The sequence below is a fragment of the Coturnix japonica genome, chromosome 4, assembly GCF_054131305.1.
Source record: "Coturnix japonica strain WE chromosome 4, WE-NBRP24, whole genome shotgun sequence".
In the NCBI taxonomy this organism is placed as follows: domain Eukaryota; kingdom Metazoa; phylum Chordata; class Aves; order Galliformes; family Phasianidae; genus Coturnix; species Coturnix japonica.
The window spans coordinates 90,770,395-90,789,642 of record NC_140666.1 but is presented as its reverse complement, the minus strand read 5'-3'; the positions used below and the strand labels follow the sequence as shown (position 1 = coordinate 90,789,642).

General features: G+C 63.1%; 3 protein-coding genes across 4 annotated transcripts; 2 read left to right on the top strand and 1 right to left on the bottom strand.

The window, feature by feature from the left end:
* The first annotated feature begins 410 nt into the window (after positions 1–410).
* On the top strand, positions 411–4,911 carry LOC107306825 (rho-related BTB domain-containing protein 2-like). 2 transcript variants are annotated; one of them, XM_085547628.1, is made up of 9 exons: positions 411–654; positions 751–854; positions 1,651–1,836; positions 2,006–2,916; positions 3,022–3,140; positions 3,338–3,488; positions 3,646–3,729; positions 3,810–3,915; positions 4,021–4,911. In XM_085547628.1, exons 1-9 carry the CDS (start codon positions 463–465, stop codon positions 4,037–4,039), a joined length of 1,872 nt encoding a protein of 623 aa, XP_085403754.1. In that variant the 5' UTR covers positions 411–462; the 3' UTR covers positions 4,040–4,911. The 2 variants fall into 2 exon arrangements, with proteins under 2 accessions (XP_085403754.1, XP_015705667.2); XM_015850181.3 differs by having other exon boundaries at positions 3,641–3,729.
* A 63-nt stretch (positions 4,912–4,974) lies between these two features.
* Positions 4,975–11,040, bottom strand: WDR54 (WD repeat domain 54). Its single transcript, XM_015850189.3, has 9 exons — positions 10,756–11,040; positions 10,155–10,217; positions 9,899–9,965; positions 9,503–9,559; positions 9,103–9,230; positions 7,753–7,853; positions 7,445–7,607; positions 7,277–7,351; positions 4,975–6,939 (listed from the first exon to the last, which is right to left on the bottom strand). Exons 1-9 carry the CDS (start codon positions 10,951–10,953, stop codon positions 6,808–6,810), a joined length of 984 nt encoding a protein of 327 aa, XP_015705675.2. The 5' UTR covers positions 10,954–11,040; the 3' UTR covers positions 4,975–6,807.
* On the top strand, positions 10,981–15,440 carry C4H2orf81 (chromosome 4 C2orf81 homolog). Its single transcript, XM_085547651.1, has 4 exons — positions 10,981–11,104; positions 11,952–12,167; positions 14,167–14,373; positions 14,594–15,440. The coding sequence occupies exons 2-4, from the start codon at positions 11,955–11,957 to the stop codon at positions 15,353–15,355; spliced, it is 1,182 nt and encodes a 393-aa protein (XP_085403777.1). The 5' UTR covers positions 10,981–11,104; positions 11,952–11,954; the 3' UTR covers positions 15,356–15,440.
* Positions 15,441–19,248: the final 3,808 nt, after the last annotated feature.

The following is a 19,248-nucleotide window of genomic DNA, read 5'->3' as shown; positions in this document are numbered from 1 at the left end:
GTCCCCGCTCCCACTCGTGTCCCTGTATCTGTCCCTGTTTCCCCCCGTCCACGCTCCGCGGGTGGCCGCGCGAAGGGGGCGTGGCCCATAGCATGGCCCCGCCCACAAGGGGCGTGGCTTGCACAGTGGCCACGCCCACAAAGGGGCGTGGCTTGGACGCAGTTGTGGTCACGTGTTCGCGGCGCCCCCTGGCGGCGCCCCTTTGTCTGCGCGCGGGCGGGGCACGGAGGGGGCGTGGCTCGGAGAGGCCCAATGGGCGTGGCGCTCTGAGGGCGGGGAGGGTTTTGATTGGTTGAAAACAAGGGGCGGGGCTCAGAGGGCGGGGCTTGGGGGTGAAAGCTCGCATCCCATTGGCTGATAGGCGGAGGGGGGGCGTGGCTGGGCGGCAGCTAACGGGCTCGGGCGGCGGCACGGCGGAGATGGGCGGGGGGCGGCGGTGAGAAGCGGCCGGGACCCCCCTCCATGGACCTGGACGTGGATTACGAGCGGCCCAACGTCGAGACCATCAAGTGCGTGGTGGTGGGGGACAACGCGGTGGGTAAGACCAGGCTCATCTGCGCCCGTGCCTGCAACGCTACGCTGAGCCAATACCAGCTGCTGGCGACACACGTGCCCACCGTGTGGGCTATTGACCAGTACCGGGTGTGTCAGGAGGTGCGTGAACGGGGGCGGCGGGGATGGGGGGGGGGGGCTCCCCTCAGGGCTCCGCTCAACGCCTCCCCCCGCCCCCCCCACCCGCCCCCCCCCAAGGTGCTGGAGCGCTCCCGAGATGTGGTGGATGAGGTCAGTGTGTCCCTCCGCCTATGGGACACCTTCGGAGACCACCACAAGGACCGGAGGTTCGCCTATGGCAGGTACAAAGAGGGACCCCAAAGGGAAGCGAGACCCCCAGGACAATGAGCCATATGGGGGAGGGGGTCCCAGAGGGGTTAGAAGGCTGTCGGGGACCCCCGTGCTGTGGGGGGGGCTGCAGGACACACTTGGTTCAGTCCCACCCCATAGGGTCCCATCCCATCCCATAGGGTCTCATCCCATCCCATAGGGTCTTACCCCACCCCATAGGGTCCCATCCGGCCCCATAGGGTCCTGTCCCACTGTAGGATGCCCCATGGCTGAGTAAAGGAAGGTCTGACCCCCCCACGCAGTGCCCAGGCTGTAAACAAGCCCAGCCCTCAGCCCCTGGCACGGCCCCGCTGCTATCGTTGCCCCTGTGCCAGCTCTATGTGGCACACACTCATTGCCCCTCTATAGGGCTGAGGGCACACAGGGTTGGGGGTGGCTGGGCTGAGGGGGGTGGTGTGGGGAATAACACACTATGGGGTGCCCGTGCCCACCCTGTGACCCCCTGTTGCTGTTCTGTAGGGCTGTGGGTGCAGGCATCGCTCACAGCTCCCGTGCTGGCGGGGGGCCCGAGGTGGTGTCTATCTTGGTCCTGGCACCGGCCCGGCTCCAGCACGGCTCCCAGTCATGTCCCGGGCAGAACACAGCCCTGGCTTTGGGGCTGCTCCTGACACCCAGCTGGACCCCCCTATGGGGCACGGTGTGGGGCTGGGTCCCCTCTGCTGCCACCCGGGGGTATCTCCACGCTGGTGCCCAGGAGGGCGACGCAGGGCTCTGACCTTCCTCCTCCTCCTCCTGTTGCTGGCCCAGGTCGGACGTGGTGGTGCTCTGCTTCTCGCTGGCCAACCCCAACTCCCTGCGCCACGTGAAGACCATGTGGTACCCCGAGATCAAACACTTCTGCCCGCGGACGCCCATCATCCTGGTGGGCTGCCAGCTGGACCTGCGCTACGCAGACCTGGACGCCGTCAACCGCGCCAGGCGCCCCTTGGCCAAGTGAGGCTGTGCTGGGCGGGGGGTGGGGGGGCGGGGGGTGGCGGGGCTGGGTCCTCTACGTTCAGCAGGTCCCCCCCCTCATTCACGGGGTCCCCTGTGCTCTCTGGGTCCCCCATTGTCAGTGGGTCCCACGCGTGGTGATGAGCCCCCCCCCGCCGTCCCCTTTCAGGCCCATCCGACCCACGGACATCCTGCCCCCGGAGCGGGGCCACGAGGTGGCCAAGGAGCTGGGCGTCCCCTACTACGAGACCAGCGTGGTGGCCCAGTTCGGCATCAAGGACGTGTTTGACAACGCCATCCGCGCCGCGCTCATCTCCCGCCGCCACCTGCAGTTCTGGAAGTCCCACCTGAAGAAGATGCAGCGCCCGTTGCTGCAGGCGCCCTTCCTGCCCCCCAAGCCCCCCCCGCCGGTCATCCGCATCCCCGAGCCGCCCTCCAGCCGCGCCTGGGGCCCCGCCGCGCTGTTCTGCACCCCGCTGTGCGCCGACGTGGTGTTCCAGCTGCAGGGCGGGCAGCGCGTCTTCGCGCACCGCGTCTACCTGGCCACGTCCTGCTCCAAGTTCTACGACCTCTTCACCCTGGAGGGGCCGCCGGGGACGGGCAAGGAACCGGCCGCCCGCGCCCGCAGCCTGGACGGGGAGCGGGGGGCGCTGGGCGACGGGCCGCGGGCCGGGCTGCGGGCGGCGCAGAGCGACGAGGCGCTGCGGGCGGCGCCGGGGGACGGAGCCCGAGATCTGTCCGCGTGGGGCCGAGGCTTCGTCAGCATGAGGCGGGAGCTGGTGGCCGACCCGGTGGCCGGGAGGGAGAAGCGGATGACGGTGGTGCGCATGGACCGCTCGGTGGCGGCGGAGCCGTTCCGCGCCGTGCTGGAGTATCTGTACACCGGGCGGCTGGAGCAGGCGAGAGGAGACCTGATGCAGGTGGCCACCATCGCCGAGCTGCTGGAGGTGTTCGACCTGCGCATGATGGTGGCCAACGTGCTCAACAAGGAGAGCTTCATGAACCAGGAGATCACCAAAGCCTTCCACGTGCGCCGTGCCAACCGCATCAAGGAGTGCCTGGGGAAGGGCGTCTTCGCAGGTAACGGGGCGACCAACCGGGGCCAACCTCCGCTGCGGCCCCAACCTCCCCATCCCCCCCCCGCCCCTCGCCCCCCCGTCCCCACTCCGCATCCGTGTCCCCCAGACGTTGTGTTCCGCGTGGACGACGGGGCCGTGCCGGCCCACAAACCGCTGCTGATCGCCGGCTGCGACTGGATGATGGCCATGTTCCGGGGCGCGTTCCGGGAGAGCTACGCGGCCGAGGTGAGGGCGGGGGGCGGCGGGACGGGGCTGCCGTGGGGAGCGGCCGGCACGGCCCCGTGCGACCCTGAGCTCGGCCCTGGACGCGTGGGTTGTTGTGGGGGTCCCTGTGGTGGGGTCCCTGTGGGGGGGTCCCTGTGGGGGGGTCCCTGTGGGGTCCGTCCTTCCCGCAGCTCCGGTCCCCGCTCCCCGTCCCGCAGGTTTCCCTGCCGGGCACCAACTGCGCGTGTCTGCGCGCCGTCCTCGACTTCCTCTACACCGGGGTCTTCACGCCCACGCCCGACCTGGACGCCATGGAGCTGCTCATCCTCACCAACCGCCTCTGCCTGCCCCGGCTGCAGGCGCTCACAGGTGAGACCCCCCCCACCCCCCCCTGCCCGGCCGCCCATTGACGTCAGCTGTCGATACGATCCGGGCTGGGATCGATGCGGCCCCGGGCGCTCGTTACGTCAAACCGCTCCATCCCGGCGTAACCCCGCGCCCCCGGCCCGGTCCCCCCGCAGAGCAGTACGCGGTGGACGAGCTGCTCCGCGCCTTCATGCAGCAGGTGGAGATCGACGAGCAGGTGATCATCTACCTGGAGATGACACAGGTAATGGATGGGGGGGGGGGGCTGGGGGGGCTGCGGGGCGCTGCCCCCGGCTCGGTCCGACCCCACGCGCGTCCCCGCAGTTCCACAACGCGCGGCAGTTGGCGGCGTGGTGCCTGCACTACATCTGCACCAACTACAACAGCGTGTGCCGCCGCTTCCCCCGCGAGATGAAGTTCATGTCCGCAGGTAGGGACGGGCGGGGAGGGGTGTTGGGGGGGTGTTAGGGGGTGTTGGGGGGGGTGTTGGGGGTTGTTGGGGGTCCGGGTGCGCACTGAGCCCCGCACCACGCAGAGAACCGGGCGCACTTTGAGCGGCACCGCTGGCCGCCGGTGTGGTACCTGAAGGAGGAGGACCTGTACCTGCGCTCCAAGAAGGAACGGGAGCGCGAGGAGCAGCTGCAGCGCAAGCAGCACACCCGCAGCAAGTGGTGCTTCTGGCGGCCATCGCCGCACGTCTCCTGAGCTGCCCCCAGGGCCGGGGGCACGGCCGGGATGCGGGGCCGGGCTGCTGCGGGGCCGAGCCGTGCCGGGGCCGAGCCGTGCCGGCTGGTTGTGGCTCTCCGCCCCCGGAGCCGTGGCCGCACGGTGCCCCCGGAGCCGCTGCCTGTTTACAGCCCCGTCCCCGGTTCCGGGCTCCCGCCGCCGCCGCCGCTCTGGTTTACAGCCCCCGCGTTGCGGTGCTGAGCCGGCAGGACCCCCCCCCCCCCCCCCCTCACCGGTGCTACCTCCGACCGAGCAGTATTGTGGGGCTGGGGTCCTGCCGGCCGCTCGGCAGGGTGCTGGCCCAGGCTGGGTGCTCCCGGCCGGGCTCTCTGGTGCTGAATTATCCCCCCAGCCCCCGTTCTGTGCCAGCAGAGCTGGGGGCCAAGCTGTGAGCAGGGCATGAGGGGAGAGGCGGCGGGCGGCCCGGCTCGTCCCGCTCATCTCCGTGCCTTGGACGCATCCCGGCCCCGCCGGGGGTCCCGGTGTTTGCGTCCCCCGCTGCACAACCCTTTGTACAACGACCCTTTGTACAACGACCCTTTGTACAACACTTTTCTACTCCGCTCGTCCCATCCCAGCACAACCCCCCGGGCGCCCGCGCCCGCATCAAGGGCTGTTTGTCCCCCCCCGTCCCCGAGCACTGTGAGCGGGGTGCCTCACCGCGCCCGTTTTAACCTTTAATAAAACCTTTTGTAACGGGGCCGCCTCCCCCTCCCCGCACTGACACAGCGCCGCGGCACAGAGAGCAGCAAAGGGATCGAGCTCGGGTCGGGGGTGTTTATTGGGGTGTGGGGGGGTGATGGCAGCTGGGGGAGCACAACTGGGAGGGCAGCACGGGGATGTTACATGAACGGGGTTGGGGCTCAGTGCTGATGGTGAGAATGGGGCACGTGGGGGCTGCGGGGCAGAAGGGGCCCCCCACATCACTGTGAGGCTCTACCCTGCAGCAGCAGCAGCAGCAGCAGCAGCAGCAGCAGCAGCAGCAGCAGCAGCAGCAGCAGCAGCAGCAGCAGCCTGGCCCAGGGCCGGATCCCATCAGTGCTGGAGCTGCAGGAAAAGCTCCCGCAGGGCTGTGCCGGACCCAGGAGCTGCAGGAAGCTCCCACCCTGCCCAGCAAAGGGCTCAGGGCGCCTGAGCTCCCCCGGCCCCACACGCACCCCCTGCCCTGTTGGGCCCTGGGAATAGAGCCAGCAGTTTGGCCCTGCTGCAGCCGGCAGGGAAAGCTGGGACACAGAGCTCCATGACACAGAGGGGACACAGAGGGGCAGTGGTGGCAGCACGGGGGGAGCTCCAGCACAGAGCGTGCCCCCCCTTCCAGCACAGCCCCTTGTGGGCCCAGCTCCTGGCCCATGGGGGGACAGCAGGAGCATGGGGGGACAGCAGAGCCATGGGGGGACAGCAGGGCCATGGGGGGACAGCAGGGCCATGGGGTGACAGCAGAGCCATGGGGGGACAGCAGGGCCATGGGGTGACAGCAGGGCCATGGGGGGACAGCAGAGCCATGGGGGGACAGCAGGGCCATGGGGGGACAGCAGGGCCATGGCTGTGCACGGTGACCTCGCAGCCTGCCCCCGGTGCACGCAGCCGTCCCAGCAGAGCACAGCGCAGCCTCTGCTTTCTGCAGCACAGGAGCACAGCTGCAGCCTCTGTCTGCTGAGCACAGCAGTGGTGCTACGTGCCCGCAGTGCTGGCAGGGTGTGAGTCCTGGCCTTGCCCTGCTGTGTGCCCCGAGCAGGGGCGGCCCGTGCTGCAGCACCCATGGGTGCGGCTGCCTGGGGTGGGACCGGCTGCTGCAACCCACCCGGCCGGAGCAGCACGTAGCACAGGTTGGGCCTGGATCCCGTCCTGCCTGAAGGTGCCGTGGGGAAGAGAGGAGTCAGCTCCGCTCCTCCCCGCAGGGAATGGACGGGAATGCTGCTATGGGAATGGATGGGAATGCAGCTATGGGAATGGACGGGAATGCCACTATGGGAATGGATGGGAATGCTGCTATGGGAATGGATGGGAATGCCACTATGGGAATGGATGGGAATGCTGCTATGGGAATGGATGGGAATGCCGTTATGGGAATGGATGGGAATGCTGCTATGGGAATGGATGGGAATGCTGCTATGGGAATGGATGGGAATGCCGCTATGGGAATGGATGGGAATGCTGCTATGGGAATGGATGGGAATGCTGCTATGGGAATGGATGGGAATGCCGTTATGGGAATGGATGGGAATGCTGCTATGGGAATGGATGGGAATGCCGCTACTGGAGCCCTGGGGGGGGCTGCTGCTGCTCAGCCACAGAACCTCAGCTGCATCCTCCTCCCAGGGAGGGCTCAGGATGGGGTGGGGGGGCAGCTTTGGGCCTGGGGACCTGCAGTGCTGCAGAGCTGGGTCCCACAGCGCCAGCACAGCTCGCAGCCCATGCTCTCCATGTGCAGACGTGCCACACCGAGGGCAGGGCTGCTTTGGGAGGGACCGATCTCGGCTCCATCTGCGGGCAGAATCCCACCCTGCCGGGGCACGGCGCTGTGCTGCAGGTGGGAGGGCTGCAGGCGGCCCAGCTCTGCCTGCCGCAGCCCCAGGGCAGCCCGCACAGCTCACAGCTACACCTGGCTGTAGCAGAAGATCTCGCTGAGGTCGTAGCCCGTCACTGCGAAGGAGTTTCCCTCGGGGTCACAGAAACGGGCTCCGCAGATCTGGGTGTCGGTGACGCACTGGGCGTGGCAGTGCTCCATCTGCAGGGATGCAATGAGGGGAGCAGTTAAGTGAGCACAGCCTGAGCCCCCTGAGCAAGGGGCAGGAAGGGGAGCAGAGCTGACTGGCACATAGGCACATATATCACAGCCCAGGAACTGCTCCTCTCCTGTGCCCCACCGGGATGGTGCCAACAGGAGGAGGAGATGAATCACTGCAGCAGCTCAGGCTGGGCACGGCCAGGTTTCCATGCAGCAGTTCAGCGCTCTGACCCCTCGTGGCAGGAGATGTAACCCCACAGCACCGGGCCGTGGTGCCAACAGGACAGTGGCAGCCCGCAGTGACCCCCAGGATCCCCACCGCCTGCTTGTGTCTCACCTCAACATCATCGGTGTCCAGGTTCCTGCTGAGCTTCCAGACGTGAACGAAGGAGTCCTCTGCACCAGACAGCAGCTGCAGGGGGACGGCAGAGAGGCCGTGGGCACAGCGGGGTGAGCACAGAGCACAGAGCAGCCCCCACCCTGCCCCGTGCCCACGAGGCTGTACCTTTCCCGTGGCTGGAGCCAGGTCCAGGGCGTAGATCCATCGTGCGTGTGCATTGACCTCAGCTCGCAGGCTGCCCGTCGCTGCCTCGTACAGCCGGATCTGCCCGCTGCCGTAGCCAGCAGCAATGATCCCATTCCAGAGCCTCACAGAGGAGCAGGTCCAGCTGGGAAACGGGGCTGCGGGTCACCTCCCACCTCCAGGTTGCACACTCACATGTGGGGCTGCATAACCCCCCTGGCCCGACTCACACGAAGCCCTGGCATGTTCTGGCCGGGCACGTGGGGTATCACCTCCCAGCCAGGACTTACCCAAAGGCCGGGATCCTGTTGAGCAGGGAGAATTCCTCCCCGGAGCTCCACACACACAGTGTCCCACCATCATCAGCGGTCACCAGGTCCCCGGCCCCGTCCTGTGGGAGCAGCAGAGGGTCAGCGGTGCCGCGGGGCAGCCAGCAGCACAGGGCAGTGAGCTGCTGAGCGATGCCAGGCAGGAGCTGCTGCCGCCAGCACAGCCGGTGCAGCTGCACGTCAAAGCCACAACCTGCAGCACAAGCCTCAAGTTCAACTGCCCGCAGAAACTGCTGCCATCCTGTGGGAGAGGAAGGCTGAGCCGTGATGGTGAGTTTCACTTTGAACACATCCATGTCTGGCAGTGTGAATTACACACGGGAAATCTATGAGGACCGTTCCTGCGCCTCCTCCATCTGCTTTGGAGCCCCCCACACTTCACCCCAGCACCGCTGTGCTCTCAGGCTTCACAGTAAGTCCCTCTGTCCCTCTGCTCACTGCGGAGCACAGCAGTGTGTTGGAGGAGTCAGGCAGAGCAGGACGGCAGAGCAGCTCTCACAACCAAGCTCGATATCCAGGCTAATTGGGAACGAGCTCCAAGCAATTAATTGTTCCAGGGAGTCCCAAACGCAGAGAAAGTTAAATGCACCTCATTAGAGAAAGTGTATCAAAGCGTCCTCACTGGGAAAGACGCAGCCGTTAATGAAGAAGCCAATTAGTGCGTCTGCAGAGAGGTGACACAGAAGGAACCAAAGGAAGCCCCATCCCGACTTCAGGCTGAGCTCTGTAATTGGGCAGAGCTGTTCCATGCAGCCTCAGCTCCCCCACCTCCCCGGTGCCCAGGATCCCCATGTAGATGGGCTGGGATGGGGCAGCGCCCTCCGCTCACCCCCCTGCTCGGGAGGGACTGTGCCAGTAGCTCCCTAATGGTGGGAACCTGCGCTCTGCTGTGTTTATTCACGGCTGGTTTTGCTCGCTTGCTCTTGTTACAAGTCTGGTCTTTAGCTTTCAATAGCTCTTCTGTGTCCTGGCACGCACCCTGATGCATCACAGGGGATTCTCTGGCAATTAGTCACACTCTCTCAGTCACTCTTTGTGTACAAGGGCCTCAGCTCCTCATCCCTGTCAGACGGTCTCTGGTCTCTGCCTTGGCACTTTGTCTTTCCCAGGATCTGGCCAACCAGGACCGAGACTCAGCCCCCCACAAAGCGCTGCCTGCAGGCGGCCGGGGCCAGGCTGGGCATGGAGGGCACCGTACCATGTGTCAGGATGGTCCCAGGCAGCCACAGAGCCAAGGGTCAGCTGCAGCCCCCCGTACCCCCCTGCCATAGCACACTTTGGCCCAGCAGCTGCTGACACACACACACATACCGGTGCCTGGCCCAGCTCGGCAGCGATGTCGGTGATGGCGTCGTGGTGCTCCTTCAGGACCTCACTCACCGTGATGTTGGTCCCTTTGTGGGGGATGTCGAACACCAGCACCATCCCAGAGGACAGCCCTGCAGAAGGACCACACTGAAGGAGCTGTCGGCAGGGATGCTGCTGCCCTGCTGCCCCAGCACCCAGCCCTCAGCCCACACTGTGTCTGCAGCCACACTACACTCTGTCCCAGGTCCCACATGAGGTTTGCTCACACAGAGCAGTTCCCTGCACGACCCACGAGGTGAGCACAGCTCCTTTGGCTGCCACAACATCACCCTGCTTCACCCAGGGCTACACAAACGCCACCCGGTGCAGCCCTGCCCGCTCCTGCTCCCACTGCTCCACTCACCCACGCAGATGAAACGTTCTCCTGCTGCAGCGATCCCTCGGGCAAACACGGCTTGTGCTGGAAGGGAACCAGGAGCTGGTTGCAGGCTGCAGCAGCTCACATCAGCACCAGGATGTTGGTGTGGGTGCCATCCCCGCTGCAGTTGCCACAATGGGTCCCCATCCACCCACCCCAAGCCCACACTGTGCCCAGCAGAGCCGGGGTGATGCAGAACCCCCCCCCAGAGCCTTCTGCTGAGCTGCTGAGTGCTCCTGGCCTGGCTCAGTCCAGCCCAGACACAGGAGCAATGCTGTGGGTGTCTCCAGGCAGCAGGGACAGGAATGCTTGGTCTCACAGCCCTGGGAACAGTGGGTAGAGCCCGGGGGCTCCTCGCTGTGCTCCTGCTGTGGGATTTACCTGGAGGGTGCTCTGTGGTGTCCAGTGCGTGCCAATACACCATGATGGATCCATCTGACTCATACATCTGGATAGAGGAACAAAAAGATGAATGAGACCCGGACAGTTGCGAAGCTCCTACAGCCTCGTGCTCCACCGCTGCCCCAAGGGATCCCCAAAGGGAGCAGGATGGCTCTGATTACCCAGCCCTGAGCCCAGCGAGGCCACCTTCCCATTGCTGTGAGTGATTGTCACCCCGTGCAGTGTGACTCCTCACCTGGATGCCTTTCTGGCAGGTCAGCACCAGCAGGATGCGGGTCGGCAGGACACACCAGGCGGCCTGAAAGGAAGCAGAGCTCAGCAGGGACCAGCAGCCCCGGCTGCTCCCTGAGGCTTTGGGCTCCTGTTGACCACGGCAGGAGCTGGGCTCGGATCCCTCAGGGACCCTCCGAGTCTGTTCCGGAGGCTCGTTCTCTCAGTGCTCCTTACGGCTCCTTTCCAGCCCGAGATGCTCAGTGTGTCCGTGTGCTGTAACACCGTGTGCTCCCGCCCCGCTCCCAGCAGCTCCCCGCCGTGTCCCTACAGGTTGTGCTCGGTTCTTCCCCTCCCTTGGCCCCAGCACCTCGTGCTCAGCCCCGTCCATGTGTGTCCCGGTCCTGGCACCCGCCCGCGGCACCGCGGAGCCGCCAGCAGCGCCGTGCCAAGGAAACGGCCGGGGCTGCCAGGAGCGAAATCAGAACCGACCCGAGGTCACGGTGACCGCCCGGCCCGGCCCCGGAGCCGCCCCCTCCCCCGCCCCCCGTCCCGTCCCGTCCCGGCTCCGGTTCCCGTTCCCGTTCCTGTCCCCGTCCCGGCCGCGGCGCACCGCGGGGTCCCACCTGCGTGACCAGCGCCGCCCCCCCCGGCCGGGGCTGCAGCTGCCGCTGGGCGCCGCCCGCGCTGAGCACCGACACCGAGTGTCCGTGCACCGTAACGAGGGACGCGGCCGGTCGGTGCGGCGGGCGGAGCACGCTCAGGTTGTTGTACAGCGCCGAGGAGCCGCTGCGCAGCGCCAGGCTCTTGTCCCGGCGGTACATGGCGGCCAAGGGGACGGACCCGGCCCGGGAACGGGAACGGTAACGGTCCCTCTCAGCCGCTGCCCGCCGTAACCATGGCGCTGTGATGACGACATCACGAAGCGACGATACTCGGGACCGGCGTTGCCGTTGAGACCGAGACGCCGCCGGGGTGAGCGGGGCCGGGGGGAGACCGGGGGGGAGCGGGGACCCGGAGGGTCCGGGGGGACCGAGGGGACGCGGGGCCGCTGGGCACAGCCGGGCCGGGAGGGGCACAGCCCGGTCCCGCCGCCCCCGTCCCGTTACCCCGTTACCCCGTTATCCCGTTACCCCGTTACCCCGTTATCCCGTTATCCCGTTACCCCGTTATCCCGTTACCCCGTTATCCCGTTATCCCGTTACCCCGTTACCCCGTTACCCCGTTATCCCGTTATCCCGTTACCCCGTTACCCCGTTATCCCGTTACCCCGTTACCCCGTTACCCCATTATCCCGTTACCCTGTTATCCCGTTACCCCGTTACCCCGTTACCCCGTTATCCCGTTACCCCGTTATCCCGTTACCCCGTTACCCCGTTATCCCGTTATCCCGTTATCCCGTTACCCCGTTACCCCGTTATCCCGTTATCCCGTTATCCCGTTACCCCGTTATCCCGTTACCCCGTTATCCCGTTATCCCGTTACCCCGTTACCCCGTTATCCCGTTATCCCGTTACCCCGTTATCCCGTTACCCCGTTACCCCGTTACCCCGTTATCCCGTTATCCCGTTCCCCCGTTACCCTGTTATCCCGTTACCCCGTTATCCCGTTATCCCGTTACCCCGTTATCCCGTTACCCCGTTATCCCGTTATACGTTACCCCGTTACCCCGTTACCCCGTTACCCCGTTATCCCATTACCCCGTTATCCCGTTATCCCGTTATTTCGTTACCCCGTTATCCCGTTATCCCGTTACCCCGTTACCCCGTTACCCCGTTACCCCGTTACCCCGTTATCCCGTTATCCGCCGTGTTCCATACAGACCATGGCGTCCCGCGGGCTCAGTGCGCGGCAGCGCAAGGACACTGCGCGCAAACCCAGCGTGGCTCCCCCGGACCCGGCCCGCGGGGGGATGAGCGCGGAGCGGTGGGTGGCCGTGCTGGCGGCCGAGGAGCGCGACGACGTGGTGGGCGACGTGATGGCGGAGCTGCTGGGGGCCGCGGTGCAGCGCTGCGTCCGGGCCGAGATGGACCGAAAGGTGGGCGGCGGGACCGGGGTCCGCGTGGGGCACCGAGCGGCTGTGACGGTACCGATGTGTGGGTGTGACGGTACCGACATGAGGGTGTGACGGTACCGACGTGTGGGTGTGACGGTACCGATGTGATGGTGTGACGGTACCGACGTGATGGTGTGACGGTACCGACATGTGGGTGTGACGGTACCGACGTGTGGGTGTGACGGTACCGACATGTGGGTGTGACGGTACCGACGTGAGGGTGTGACGGTACCGATGTGTGGGTGTGACGGTACCGATGTGATGGTGTGACGGTACCGACATGTGGGTGTGACGGTACCGGCGTGTGGGTGTGACGGTACCGACGTGTGGGTGTGACGGTACCGACATGTGGGTGTGACGGTACCGACATGATGCTGTGACGGTACCAACGTGTGGGTGTGACGGTACCGACGTGTGGGTGTGACGGTACCGACGTGGGTGTGACGGTACCGACGTGATGGTGTGACGGTACCGACATGTGGGTGTGACGGTACCGACGTGATGGTGTGACGGTACCGACGTGTGGGTGTGACGGTACCGACGTGATGCTGTGACGGTACCGACATGTGGGTGTGACGGTACCGACGTGTGGGTGTGACGGTACCGACGTGTGGGTGTGACGGTACCGACATGATGGTGTGACGGTACCGACGTGATGGTGTGACGGTACCGACGTGTGGGTGTGACGGTACCGACGTGATGCTGTGACGGTACCGACGTGTGGGTGTGAAGGTACCGACGTGATGCTGTGACAGTACCGACGTGTGGGTGTGAAGGTACCGACGTGTGGGTGTGACAGTACCGACATGATGGTGTGACGGTACCGACATGTGGGTGTGACAGTACCGATGTGATGCTGTGACGGTACCAACGTGTGGGTGTGACGGTACCAACGTGTGGGTGTGACGGTACCGACGTGATGGTGTGACGGTACCGACATGAGGGTGTGACGGTACCGATGTGTGGGTGTGACGGTACCGACATGTGAGTGTGACGGTACCGGCGTGTGGGTGTGACGGTACCGACGTGTGGGTGTGACGGTACCGACATGTGGGTGTGACGGTACCGATGTGAGGGTGTGACGGTACCGACGTGTGGGTGTGACGGTACCGACATGTGGGTGTGACGGTACCGACGTGCGGGTGTGACGGTACCGACGTGCGGGTGTGACGGTACCGACATGTGGGTGTGACGGTACCGACATGTGGGTGTGACGGTACCGACGTGATGGTGTGACGGTACCGACGTGTGGATGTGACGGTACCGATGTGATGGTGTGACGGTACCGACGTGATGGTGTGACGGTACCGACGTGTGGGTGTGACAGTACCGACGTGTGGGTGTGACGGTACCGACGTGATGGTGTGACGGTACCGATGTGATGGTGTGACGGTACCGACATGTGGGTGTGACAGTACCGACGTGATGCTGTGACAGTACCAACGTGTGGGTGTGACGGTACCGACATGTGGGTGTGACGGTACCGACATGTGGGTGTGACGGTACCGACATGTGGGTGTGACAGTACCGACGTGTGGGTGTGAAGGTACCGACGTGTGGGTGTGACGGTACCGACGTGATGCTGTGACAGTACCAACGTGTGGGTGTGACGGTACCGCTGTGCGGCTGTGACGGTACCGACATGTGGGTGTGACAGTACCGACGTGTGGGTGTGAAGGTACCGACGTGTGGGTGTGACAGTACCGACGTGTGGGTGTGACGGTACCGACATGTGGGTGTGACAGTACCGACGTGATGCTGTGACGGTACCAACGTGTGGGTGTGACGGTACCGATGTGATGGTGTGACGGTACCGACGTGATGGTGTGACGGTACCGACATGTGGGTGTGACGGTACCGACGTGTGGGTGTGACGGTACCGACGTGATGGTGTGACGGTACCGACATGGGTGTGACGGTACCAACATGTGGGTGTGACGGTACCAATGTGTGGCTGTGACGGTGCCGCCGTTGCCCGCAGTGCGTCCCGTTCGCCGTGTGCCGGGCTCGGGCCGAGCTGCTGCAGGCGGTTGCGTGGCGTTTCCTGCTGCGGGACGAGGGCGATGCGGCGCTGGAGGCGCTGGGCACGTGGCACGAGGACGAGGAGCCGCCGCCGGGCGCCACCGACAGCTGGGCCGAGGGGTCGGTGCCCGTCCTGAGCGCGTGTCCCGCCCCGGAGCACGGACAGGTGATGCGCCATCCCCCCCATCATCCCCCCCCATCATCCCCCCCATTACCGTGGGTCTCCGTTCTCCTCCCACGCGGGGCTGGGCTGGGGGTCGGCTCCCCCCGGTGGGACCCCACGGCTCACCCGCAGGCAGCCCCGCTTTGCCCTGTCCCGGGCAGGCTGTGGGCTGCGCTCCGTGCCCTGCACCCTCAGCCCCACTGCGTCCCTGTGCCCTGCCCAGGTCTCCAGCACCGACGCAGACGCCGTCCCGTCCGAGGATGAGGGTGGCGGTGTGTCAGCGCCTTCCCCCTGGTCGCTGTCCCAGGATGAGGAGCTCGATGCTTTCATGGCCTCCAATGGAGCATTGTGGCTTTGTGGGGGCAGCTCCCCTGAACCAGCCCCGCTGCGAGACCCACCCAGGGCCCCACCCAACACGGCCCGGCCCCGGCGCCTGCCGAGCATCGAAAACCCAAAGCAACAGGAGTGGACGGAGGTCGGTGATGAATCAGGATCCAACAGGCACAAAACGCCGCAGCTTCTCTCCTGCAGCGACCTGTTAAAGATCTGGGCATGGAGTTCTCGGTGCAGTGAGCTGAGGGCACGTGGCAGGCGCATCATCGCCCCGCGCACCGCTCGGCTGCCCCCCCTCGTGCAATGGATCCAGCCCCAGGTGGAGGTGTTGGACCCGGGCACTGAGACCAAGCAGCGGCCACGTCCCCCCCGGCGCCGGCGGGAGCCGCGTGGCCCCTCTGGGCAAAATATGGGACCGGGTGGCTCATGGCCCCCCCGGGGAATGGCGGCTGTGGGGGCACCGCGGCTCCTCCCGCCCATCGTGGGGGCCGAGCAGCCCAGCAGCTCCGAGTCCCTGGTGCTGGGCTCCTCACTGGACACCGTCCAGCTGGCGCCTGGTGTCACCATCAGGTACGGAGGCAGCGAGGGGCTCTGCGTCCCTGTGCACAGAGTGGATGCAGACAAGGAGATGGGAGAGGCCAAAGCGATGTGAGGCCCCTCCGCTCCACTGCGCCCTTCACTGCCATCACAGACAAGTCACCAGTGACGGCAGACCCTGAATACAGCACATCCCAGCACCTCCTGCCTGTGGCTCTGAGTGCAGCGTGGGGTGAGAGCTCGGGGCCAGCCCTGCCCCGTCCTTGTCCTGGGGCCTCACAGTACCTCTGCTTTTCACTGCAGGCGAGGTGGATGCTGGCTGCCAACCCGCTGCTTTTGGCAGCCCCCATAGTAAGGTGAAGGAACACTTGGGGTCTGTACGCAAACATCAGTGCCGGTGGAAGCTCTCTGCAGAACAGATCTGCTGCAGGGGTTGGTCCTCCCACATCCAGCTCCTCTCTGTGGTTTCAGGGGAAACCTGGGTGAGCCTTGAGCCTCTCAGCAACTGAAAGAGAAAAAAGAGAAGGGAGAGGAGGAGCTGGAGAGGCAGAGAGATCCTGCGCTCACTGCACAGCGGTGCTGGGGAGCACAGGGGGACAGAGCTGCTGCAGGGCTGCTTGCTGGCTCCGGCAGCACCTGGCTGCAATGGTGTCCCAACTTCAGAGCAGTTTATGGCTGCAGTGCGCCAGGTGATGCTTAGGGTCAGTCTGCTGGGGCAGGAGGTCAGCAATGGGAAAGGGGAGATGACACAGAGAGGAATGGCAGCGTTGGCCATGCCCAGTGCGGGGAGTGTCTGTCCTGGGGTTATCCCTGATATCAGTCTGTGACTGGGGGGGGTCAAGTCCGCCAGGGATGCTGCCCCTCCCCTCCAGGAACCCAAAGTGCCCCAACACGGAACCAGGACGTGAGCCCTTTAACTGCCACTGTTAATGCTGCACGATGTTCTGATGTGGAATAGACAACAGGAATCACAAAACCACAACATTCCACCCCCTGTTCCACATCAGCACATCATGTTTATCCTATATCTGCACAGGAACAAACACCAATTAACGTGTGACGTGCACAGAATCACTGAATCACCAAGGCTGGAAAAGACCTAAAGGATCATCCAGTCCAACCGTTCACCTGTCACCAATAGCTCCCACTAAACCATGTCCCTCAACACAACATCCAGTCGCTCCTTGAACACCCCCAGGGTCGGTGACTCCACCACCTCCCTGTGCAGCCCATTCCAGTGCCTGACCACCCCTTCTGAGAAGTAATATTTCCTAATGTCCAGCCTGAATCTCCCCTGGCACAGCTTGGAGCCATTCCCTCTAGTTCTATCACTGATTACACAAGAGAAGAAGCCAACCCCCAGCTCACTACAGCCTCCCTTCAGGAAGTTATAGAGAGCAATGAGGTCTCCCCTGAGCCTCCTCTTCTCCAGGCTGAACAATCCCAAATCCCTCAGTCTCTCCTCATAAGCCCTGTGCTCCAGACCCCTCACCAGCTTTGTAGCCCTCCTCTGAACACATTCCAGGCTTTCAGTGTCTTTCTTGCAGTGAGGGGCCCAAAAGTGGACACCGCGCTCAGATGCAGCCTCACCAGAGCTGAGTACAGGGGACAATCGCTGCCCTGTTCCTGCTGGCAGCTCCATTTCTGATGCAGGCCAGGATGCCATTGGCCTTGGCCACCTGGGCTCACTGTCGGCTCACGTTCAGCCCAGCATCAACCAACACCCAGCTCCATTTCCTCTACAGTTTTCCAGCCACTCTGCCCCAAGGCTGTAACGAATGCAGGTATGTGACCAGGCAGCAGTCAGCAGGTGTCACACACACACACCCCCATACACACACATACACACGGGCTCACTGACTGCACTCCCCTAACAGCAGGTTCCCTCGTGGTGGGCACTGGACGTCCCCCTGTTTCTCCATCACCCACCGAGTGCACCCAGCTCCCTGCGCCAAAGCAGTTCCAAGGAGAGGTTTCCCCTTTCCAGAGGCTGGAAGGACCCAAACAGCTTTTCCCAACATGTTCTTTACATGTACAACAGGGACCTTACCTCCCTCTATAGTGTGTAGGGGGCTGGATTGGGTAGGACCATCACGATTGACAGATCCTCTGGTATTGACCAACCAAGTGGCTTCTGCCAGATTCTTCTCCCAGTGCTTAAATGTTCCACCACCCATTGCTTTCAACATAGTTTTCAACAACCCACTGTGTCATTCAGTTTTACCAGAAGCTGGTGCATGGTAGGGAATATGATAAACCCACTCAATGCCATGATCTTTGGCCCAAGTATTTATAAGGGAATTTTTGAAATGTGTCCCATTATCAGATTCAATTCTTTCTGGGGTGCCATGTCGCCATAGAACTTGTTTCTCAAGACCTAATATGGTGTTTGGAGCAGTTTCATGGGGTACTGCGTGTGTTTCAAGCCACCCAGTGGTTGCCTCCACCATGGTGAGCACATAACACTTACCATCATGAGATCGTGGCAAGGTGATATCAACCTGTCACTCCTCCCCACGTTTATCCTTCTGTCATCACCTTTCCTTCCCAGCGAGGTTTTATCCTCTTGGCTTGTTTAATCATGGCACATGTTTCACAGTCATGGATAACCTGAGCAATAGCGTCCATAGTAAAGCCCAGCCCTCGGTCTCCACCCCACTTTTATGTCGCGTCTCTTCCCTGATGGCCTGAGGTCTCATGAGCCCATCGAGCTAGAAATAATTCGCCCTTAATCTGCCAGTCCAAGTCGATTTGAGCCACCTCAATTCTGGCAGCTTTATCTACATGATGGTTGTTTTGTTGTTCTTCAGCAGCCCGATTTTTGGGCACATGTGCATCCACGTGACGCACCTTTACAACTATATCCTTTGTTCAGGCAGCAACGTCCTCCCACAGTTCAGCGGGTGAACAACCCTGAACAACCCCGAACAACAAAATAGGTTTGTTCCCACCGCTGTAACCACCCCCATGAGGCTTTCACAACCACCCATGAGTCAGCATAAAGACACAGCATTGGCCTCCTCTCCCATTCAGCACCATCTAAGGCCAGCTGGGCAGCTTTTACCTCTGCAAATTGACTTGATTCTCCTTTACCTTCAGTGGCCTCTGCAACCTGTCGTGTGGGGCTCCATACAGCAGCTTTCCATCTGCGATGCTTCCCTTCCTTATTTCAGCCTCCAACACAGTCAGTTCCTGAGAGCCCCCATTCCCTCCAGCAATATGGATTGATTCTGTCCTTTCATGACTGGAAGGCATTAGGGTGCACTGTGCACCGGTATCCACCAGCACCTTATATTGCTGTGGTTCTGATGTGCCAGGCCATCGAATCCACACAGTCCAATAAACTCTATTATCCCTCTCCCTCCCCTGACTGAGGGCAGGGCCCCTCTATTCGTTACCTGTGATGACTGGAGCTGCTCTACTGGTGGTTGGTCTGTCTGTAGTTCTCTCACCTGTGCTCATAGTACAGGAGTAGGCTGCTCATTCCACTTCTCCATGGTCACATAGATAATGCCACAAGGCAAAACATGGTACAGTCTTACTGTTGTTCCTTGCTTGAGCTGGAAAGTGTGTGTGTCTAATAGCTGAGATTCTTGGTGGTACAGCTGAGGAGGAGGGTTCATGGCCTTTAATTAACCGCAGCTGGATTCTCATTAGTTTGATCAGCTCCTCATTAGACTCCCTTGATGATCCTGACCTTCATCAATTGTTTCTGATGCTACTAACTAACTTTTAACTAGTGTTCCAATCTTATGCTTGTGCTCACATTCTCCACCACAGAGTGATCTAGATCAATCTAGATCTAGCCCCGACAAATGGGAAGAGAAAAAGGGAAAGGGAAAGGGAAAGGGGAAGGGAAAGGGAAAGGGAAAGGGGAAGGGAAAGGGAGATGGGAGCCGGGCTCAGGGAATTGAGCTCAAGGAACTGAGCCCTTCAATTCCAATTACTTTGGAATTAAAGGCGTCACAGCTGGGAAGCACATCCACACCCACACCCACACTGACAGCC

What these genes read in the sequence shown, in the direction of transcription:
- C4H2orf81 (XM_085547651.1), top strand. Translation starts at nt 11,955, where the DNA reads ATGGCGTCCCGCGGGCTCAGTGCGCGGCAGCGCAAGGACACTGCGCGC. An exon ending in GGGCCGAGATGGACCGAAAG is followed by an intron (nt 12,168 to 14,166) that starts GTGGGCGGCGGG and finishes CGTTGCCCGCAG; the next exon opens with TGCGTCCCGTTCGCCGTGTG. An exon ending in CCGCCCCGGAGCACGGACAG is followed by an intron (nt 14,374 to 14,593) that starts GTGATGCGCCAT and finishes TGCCCTGCCCAG; the next exon opens with GTCTCCAGCACCGACGCAGA.
- WDR54 (XM_015850189.3), bottom strand. Translation starts at nt 10,953, where the DNA reads ATGTACCGCCGGGACAAGAGCCTGGCGCTGCGCAGCGGCTCCTCGGCG. An exon ending in GGGCGGCGCTGGTCACGCAG is followed by an intron (nt 10,218 to 10,755) that starts GTGGGACCCCGC and finishes GCTTCCTTTCAG; the next exon opens with GCCGCCTGGTGTGTCCTGCC. An exon ending in TGGCTCCAGCCACGGGAAAG is followed by an intron (nt 7,352 to 7,444) that starts GTACAGCCTCGT and finishes GTCCCCCTGCAG; the next exon opens with CTGCTGTCTGGTGCAGAGGA.
- LOC107306825 (XM_015850181.3), top strand. Translation starts at nt 463, where the DNA reads ATGGACCTGGACGTGGATTACGAGCGGCCCAACGTCGAGACCATCAAG. An exon ending in GGGAGAGCTACGCGGCCGAG is followed by an intron (nt 3,141 to 3,337) that starts GTGAGGGCGGGG and finishes CCCGTCCCGCAG; the next exon opens with GTTTCCCTGCCGGGCACCAA. An exon ending in CCGGCTGCAGGCGCTCACAG is followed by an intron (nt 3,489 to 3,640) that starts GTGAGACCCCCC and finishes GTCCCCCCGCAG; the next exon opens with AGCAGTACGCGGTGGACGAG.